Consider the following 7,973-nt stretch of genomic DNA (forward strand, 5'->3'; position numbering starts at 1 on the left):
AACTTCTGCAATGCCACAAACTAGCGGTTTATGACCTGTCTGCAATCCCTGTCTGCCTGTCCCATGATATCTCTAAATCTGTGAGTGTTTTATTAGCGTTTGACTCGAAGTGGGTTATAATCTCCACTTCCTCCCGCTGTATACCAAAAAGAACGAGATCCCTCCTAGCGTTCTCCATTCCGTCCTAGCATTCCCCATCCCTGTGAGCCTTCGCCATTCCAACATTCTCCATCATCCATGACCACATCAGTCATGGTTCTTAAAACCCAGATAGAAATGCTGTCCTGTAGAATGGGGGATGTATAAGCGACTAATGGGTTACCTTCCATAAGTCTATACATCCCACATACTGCAGGGCAGGAATGTATCTGGGCTGGTCAGCAATATGAAAAACTTATACTTGTCCTGATGTGGCCGATGTGGTCCCTATACCAAGTAAGCATTCTCCATCCTATTATTCTCCATCCCATCCAAGCATCTTTTATCCCCTCCAAGTCTCCATCGCTCCGAGCATTCCCCATCCCCAACATTCCACATTCCACATCCCCTCCCAGCATTCTCCAGTCCCTTGTCATGCATATTGCCGCTCTTATGGAGACTCTTACTAGGGATGGAGAACCTGCATCTAGGCCGGCCACATGACTTATTTCTACTCTTACTCAGACTCCATAGCGTGAGCCCATTAACTACACGGTTGCTTTTGTGAGGATTTAAACATATATACCTGTATATATGTACCTGTGTCAGAGACAACCGAGTCTTCTAACCAGAGGTTGCGGTGTCTTTTGCATTTTCAGACTGTCTCTATAGATACATAACATTCTGTCCACTAATAAACAGCATTTCTCGGTAATCAGGGCTTGACTCATTGTGGGATACTTTTTCAATGAGCCATTATTATCTACACAACGAAATATCTTGGTGGGTGCATTGTTGAAACCACAGCAGTCTCCCCTTCAGTTGCTATAAAATGAATTGCAGGATTAGAATTTGATAAAATCCATCTGGCCACTATGGTCAAGACCTTTTGCTGCAACGCATTTAAATGTGATTTTTGGCTTTTTACACAGCTGGTAACCAATGCCTATCCAATATCATTGGGGTTTATGAACAATTACTTCTGTATTTCTTTTGAATTGTGCTTTTGACCCTTACAGCTGCCCGTAGTACCGGTAGTATCTCATGCACACCAGTGACTGGTCTCCAGCGTAGAGACAGGAGCTGCCTCGAACGGTAAGCACCGGACGCACCCTCTGTTTCACCGGTGACACGCACACTCACTCACACACCCTGCCACCTAGCCCTGGGAAGTGCGGCTTCCTTCCTGTAGGAAGACCGGTTTAGACGGGGGATTATCCTATTGTGTTGTGATCTCAGCCTTACTGTCAGCATCCCTGACAGAATGGGGACACTAGACGTTTATCGATGACCGCAAATTCAGACAATTCAGGCCTTGAGCGACCCGGTGCACAGGGATCACACAGGACTTCAATCTCGCCCCATGCTTGAAATCACGCAAGCGCTTCCCTGACTGTCACACTCGTCGGCTAACCCAGAAATAACACAATGGTTTTCCTCGTCCCAGTCACAAATTTAACACCCAATATACACCATCACCTTAAAGAAAAGACCCCTTGAGTTTATTTGTACCACCAGAACTCGCCTCATCGTTACATACCCTAATAAACCCTTAGGTGGTTTCGGGGGTAGTTTATGCCTGTGACGTTAAAGGTTGCCCAAGCATTAGCATTTCAGGTTTTACCCCTGAAGTCCCTGGACATTAGTAATTACATTACAGATCTTGTCCTTCTGAAGAATCATGTATAGTCTTGTGAATGGGCCAAGAGAGGCTAAGGGGTCAGACCAGGGGTTCTCGGTGTACCCAAACACTCTGATTGCTTTCTCTGCGTTATCACAAACCAGATACGTCACGCAGTATCGGTGCCCAATACACAGGGGCCTGCTGAGATTGATTTGTTCACCATGTTCCCGTTTGTCCCCTCTCACCTTTTACATCTCTTTAAAAGGGGACTCGTCGAGCTGCATTCTGTTATTTTTGGAAGAGCCGCCGCAAGTCTGACTCTAATTAAATAGGCATGTTCGCTCCAGAGCGAAGCAGAATTGGGTTACTGGGACAGAAGGCATACCCAGCCAAACCAGAGGAACGTACAGATCTGCTTTCAGTTACTCGGCTGAGCCAGAGCTGCCAGGCGTGGAGCTCGTGCATGTACCGCCAACTCGTTAACCCCTTCTGGCATCTTATATTCATACTCAAATGTTTGAAATTTGAAGTTACTGTACTAAAGGTCTTAACACGTAGTGGTGTATTAGAAAAGTTACTACGTTCTAGTGGTATAATGAGAGACTCCATACCAAGGAGCTTGCCGTCTAGTGGTTTCAAGGCAGATCCTTTCCCAATGGAGCTTACAGTCTAGCGGTATAATGGCCGACCCTTTCTGAAGGAGCTTACAGTCTAGCGGTGTAATGGCAGACCCTGTCCCAAGGAGCTTACAGTCTAGCGGTATAATGGGAGCCCTTGTCCCAAAAAGGTGGATATCGGGCAAGACTGCAGTCTCCTTACTATTGTTGAGTATCCCAGAATGCAGTCGGAACGGACAAACGGACCAACAATCCACAGCTGGCAGAGAGGTAATTACTACCCAGCTCACAAACATCTTGTACGCAAAGTGCAGGGCCCTGCATGTGCATTACAGGTAGGAAACGGTGTGTGTGGTACTGGGATCCAATACACATAGCTTTGCGTGTTATACAAAGAGAAGGGGCAGCCTTATCACTTCTGTGCTATACGGAGGTAGCACACATTGATCTATATGTAATACACAGACATAAGGTTACAGAAGTTCAGGTGGGAAAGGCAGAGCACTGGCGGTCCGACTCGGAGGAGGAAGAGAAGAGTATAAGGTGTGGGGGTGGCATCTACGTCTTGTGGGAGTTAATGGGGGGGGTCACAAATAGTGTTGGCTCAGGCTCTTATAAAGAATTCCATTCAGGGTGGGAAGAACGTGCTTCGAATGAGAAGAAATATGTGTATAGGGCCAGGCACCCCATACCCACCCAGAAGGACACCCACTGACTCATAGCCCCCTCAGCCCTTACTATCTACCTTTAAATGGTGCAGGAAGAGGATGTGTATCCAGTGTCCATGGCACCCCTCCTAATATTACACATCTGAGGAAGAAGTCGTGCCCTCCCTGGATTCCCACTTCTCAGGGAAGAAGACGGGAAATGGCTTTACCCGACGCAGTTTCCTGAATTGGTCACAATGCGGACGGAAGGGAGGGAGGGGACACCTCAGCACCGGGGTGGAATCACCTTCAGAACCAGTTTTGCCGTCTCCGTTACCAACGTTGTCGGGAAGAAAATCTATGAATACACCTCCGGTCACATAAAAAGCACACTGTACTTTAGTTGTCTATTGAACTCTCGCTCACTACTCTATTACCTTTCTTTCCTACACGCCCTGTAGAATCATGCTTCCGTCCTGGCATTTGTCCAACTCCACAGACTGTAAGCTCTTGGGATTAGGGGCATTCTGCTATTCTGTTCCAAAAATATGTAACATCACTACAGACCTTGGTGACAGATAGGAACCTGATATAGTGCGAGACTGCAGCCTCTATACTACAGCATCTCAGAAGGCAGCAGGAGCCTGTCCGCTTTACTGCACTATGGCTTTCTTAAGCGGATTGTAGTGGGAATTCACCCTACGCGTGCCCCGGTGACATCATGGTGTCACTATGATCACTTTAGTAATGTTGCCACGTTTTGCCTTACCTATAGTTTAAGGTGTGATTAAGAAGAGCCTAGGGAATTCTATTGTGCATGAAACCTCGAATTTAGAATGATTCTGGGATATTTTTACCCTTAAATTACAGGGAAATAATAAAAAATAAAGGTTTATTTTTTTTATTTATTTTTTTTGTCCAAGCGTCTCCAGGCATAGTCTACCCTAGTCATTCCAGGTGCGCTGTATATTTGTAGGGTAGTTGGCATGCGTGACGCTCAACCAGCGGGGTGTATGTAACATAATGCAGCATCTTCTGTTTAACGGATGAAACTGACGGTTGTGAAACTTTATTGCACCTGTGATCGCCTAAGATTATGGATACAACAGAAGGACTTCCTGAAAGAATACTTTTGTTATTCGGCTGCAGAAATGAGTTTTGACATACAGGGCGGATTACACGCATCAATGTTACTGTGCCCTAACACCAGTATTTACACAATTGCTTTTAAATAGCGACAAGATACTTCAAGTAACCCAATTAGTATTTTCGTACTCCTTCCACCAGCTGCGGACTACAACCCCCATCATATCAGCCAACCGTTGTCCGGCTAATAAATCAGATGTCAGGCTTTGTATTGCCTCCCTGGCACTCTTGGAGTGTAAGCTTCTAGGTTTTGTCCAGGCTTTGTTCACTCTTCTTTTGAATATTACTATTACCCCACTCTGCAGGTAATGATAGCCTGAGGCGGTGATACAGCTGGGGACATGTATCCAAGGAGGGGCAGGAAGCTCTTTGCTGTTTGTCAAGAAGGCAGATGTGTACACACCTGCTCCATGTCCTGATTTACCCCACTGTCAGCGTACTGAGCGGCCTCAAGTCTGTAGTCAGGGCCCGACTGGGAATGAAAACTGCCCTGGAAATAAATGAATACCAGCCCCATATTTCATGGCGCCATTTTGGGGCGTGTTTGTGTTAGAGTGACTGTAGTGCAACATTTTAGAGTGGGTTCTTATGAGGAGCAAACAGGCATCATGTATCCATGATGAGGTAGCGTGTCCATCTGCCTGTTGGCCTAAAGACATGATGTCTTAAGAGTGCACCATATTTGGTTCAAATCCCTGTGGCTCATGTGTGTCGTATAAATATCTAGTGGCATATTTGCTTTGTGTATACCTATCCTATTAGAGCAGCTGAACGTATTGTTTTAGAGTGGATACATATAAGTTTATGTGAATCAGGAGAAAGCAGGCTCATATATCAGAAACAGCATCTGTCTACTTGGTGGTATAGCGGTAAGGTAACTTGTGTATCTTACAAAGTACTGCTGGTTCTAGTCTTACCGGCTCTCTTATGACGTTTAAGTATATATGTGTTTGTATTCATCTCTATAGTGTTAGTTTGGCTGTTAGTAATGTTTTAGAGTGAGTCAGGAGAAAGCAGAGTCATATATCCACCCCGAGAAATCCCCACCGACTGCCTGTTGGTGTAAGGGTAAAGTGACCTGGATGCCATACCAAGGATTGCTGGTTTGAATCCCAGAGTCTCCTCTGTGGTGTTAATGCATATAAAGTGTATATATTGTTTTAGAGTAGGGGCATATATATAAGTATATGTGAGTCAGGAGAAAGCAGGGTGGTATTTCCACGGCGAGAGAGTAGAACCAACTGCCTGATGGTGTAAAGGTAAAGTAACCTGCATACTGTACTAAGGATCAATGGTTTGAATCTTGATGGCTCCTCTTTTGTGTTAATGCACCTAGAGTGTATCGATTGTTTTAGAGTAGGGGCGTACATATAATGACAGGGGGTAGCCTCGACTCTCGGGCTATGTCATCCTGGTTAACCCCCCAATAAAAACACGGACACCAGATGTGGGATGAATAAAGGCCACAGACGATTTATTAACGTCAATGCCACGCAACCTGTAAACATTTACGAAGGTGCATTAACACGGCAATGACCCAAATACAATAAAACACCCGAAAGCTTGCCAGGACCAACCGGGGCCAAACTGTAAGCATCACCTTATGGGAGGGCATACCATGATGCCCCTCCCCCACCTGAGGTTCCAGCAACTGCCCAGCCAGGAACCTCCCACCGACACTTTAACACCAGTGGCAATAACCACATAACACCCCCCGGCAACCTGGCAAGCTACCGCCCCCCGGCTGTGACAGAATCCTGAAACGAAACACAGAACCGGGTAGGCTGGCACAACAAAAAGCCCAGAACATTCTTACGCACCAACCTTATAATACCCCCTTCACTTCCTCCCCCTCCCCGTTGAACTTTCTTTGACCCCCTGACCTAGCCCTGCTCTGCACCCCTGTCAGGGCCCCCTCCGTTCCATGCAGACTACGTGGGCATCAGTATATGTGAGTCAGGAGAAAGCAGGGTCATATATCCATGCAGAGAGGCTCACGTTGATGTGAAGACCACAGATGGCTACCTACTTTGCCTATTCTGTGTTGGATTCACCAAAAAGCGTAACAACCAGATTAGAAAGACTTCTTATGCCCAGCATCAGCAAGTGCGTCAGATCCGCAAGAAGATGATGGAAATCATGACTCGTGAAGTGCAGACAAATGACTTGAAAGAAGTTGTTAACAAGCTAATTCCAGACAGTATCGGCAAAGACATTGAAAAGGCCTGCCAGTCCATCTATCCTCTACATGATGTGTATGTACGCAAAGTGAAGATGCTGAAAAAGCCAAAGTTTGAGCTGGGCAAACTTATGAAACTACATGGTGAAGGCGGTGGTGCTGGGAAGCCTGCAGGAGATGAGACAGGCGCCAAAGTAGAGCGGGCTGATGGATATGAACCCCCACTTCAGGAATCTGTCTGAGATGCATAATCTGAATTAGAGCCTGTAAAGAAAGAAAATATATATATATATATATATATATATATATAAAATGTAGATATATATATATCCACGCCGAGGACGCAAAACCAGCTGCCTGGTGGTGTAAAGGTAAAGTAACTTGCCTACCATACCAAGGGTTGCTGGTTCGACTCTTGCTGGCTCCTCTGCGGTGTTAATGTTTACAGAGTGTCTATGTTATTTTAGAGTAGGGGCGTATATATAAGTATATGTGAGTCAGGAGAAAGCAGTGACATATTTCCACGCCGAGAGCACAAAACCAACTGCCTGGTGGTGTAAAGGAAAAGTAACCTGCCTTCCCTACCAATGATTGATGGTTCGAATCCTGATGGATCTTCTGTGGTGTTTATATTGTTTTAGAATAGGGGCGTATATATAAGTATATGTGAGTCGGGAGAAAGCAGGGTCATATATCCACGGCGAGAGCGCAAAACCAACTGCCTGGTGGTGTAAAGGTTAAGTAAACTGCCTTCCGTACCAAGGATCGCTGGTTCGAATCCTGATGAATATATTGTTTTAGAATAGGGGCGTTTATATATAAGTATATGTGAGTCGGGAGAAAGCAGGGTCATATATCCACGGCGAGAAAGCGCAGTCGGCTGCTCGGTGGCGTGAAGGTATAGTTGCCTGCCTGACATACAATGGATCGCTGGTTCGAATCCTCATGATGACTTCTGTGCGTAAGTGCACAGTGTGGCTCTGCTTGTGTGTGCTAGTGGATGGTGTTAAAGTGGCTCTGTGGCACTCTAACGTTGGACACTTACATACACATCTACAGCCTCACCTGCATACGCATAGCTGGTTGCGGACAAGTTTGCGGGTAACACTTGAAGGTTGCACTAAGCCGTGTGTCCTCACACGCAGTGGCCGAAAACACTGGTTGCGGAAAAGGTTTCGGAATGCGTGCGCATCCGCTTGACCCGTTCATGTGCATGCACAGTAGCCCACACAGTGACTTACATGTAGAATCATCATGGCGGATACGATACCGGAGATCTGGAGTATGACGGGGCATCACCGGCGGCCACCCCTTTCCTTCTCTCTGCTTCTTTCGGGACAGAAATAAACACAATATACTCTTTGTATATTGTGAGACAAAGACCCCCTTCAGGGGGTTTTACTCACTTCAGGGGGTGTGGTCATGGGCGCATGTCCCCCACCATCCATGCAACATGTATAAAGTATAGCAACATGTATAAAGTATAGCAACATGTATAAAGTATAACTAAAGTAACATGAATAGAGTATAAATAGAGTATAAAGGTAACATGCAATAGAGTATAAAGAAAAACACTTAATTAGAAACACTTAATTAACAAAGATTAACACCTTAGTAATAAT

At 45.7% G+C, this 7,973-nt stretch overlaps 1 protein-coding gene across 1 annotated transcript; it reads left to right on the plus strand.

Annotated features, from left to right (window-relative positions):
* Nucleotides 1–6,119: 6,119 nt before the first annotated feature.
* LOC128504554 (40S ribosomal protein S3a-like) lies at nt 6,120–6,631 on the plus strand (the record flags this gene model as incomplete). Its single annotated transcript, XM_053474647.1, has 1 exon — nt 6,120–6,631. A coding segment is annotated over one exon (474 nt), but the record flags the coding sequence as incomplete, so codon positions are not given.
* Between the last annotated feature and the right edge of the window lie 1,342 nt (nt 6,632–7,973).

This window comes from Spea bombifrons, chromosome 9, assembly GCF_027358695.1.
Source record: "Spea bombifrons isolate aSpeBom1 chromosome 9, aSpeBom1.2.pri, whole genome shotgun sequence".
Classification (NCBI taxonomy): domain Eukaryota; kingdom Metazoa; phylum Chordata; class Amphibia; order Anura; family Pelobatidae; genus Spea; species Spea bombifrons.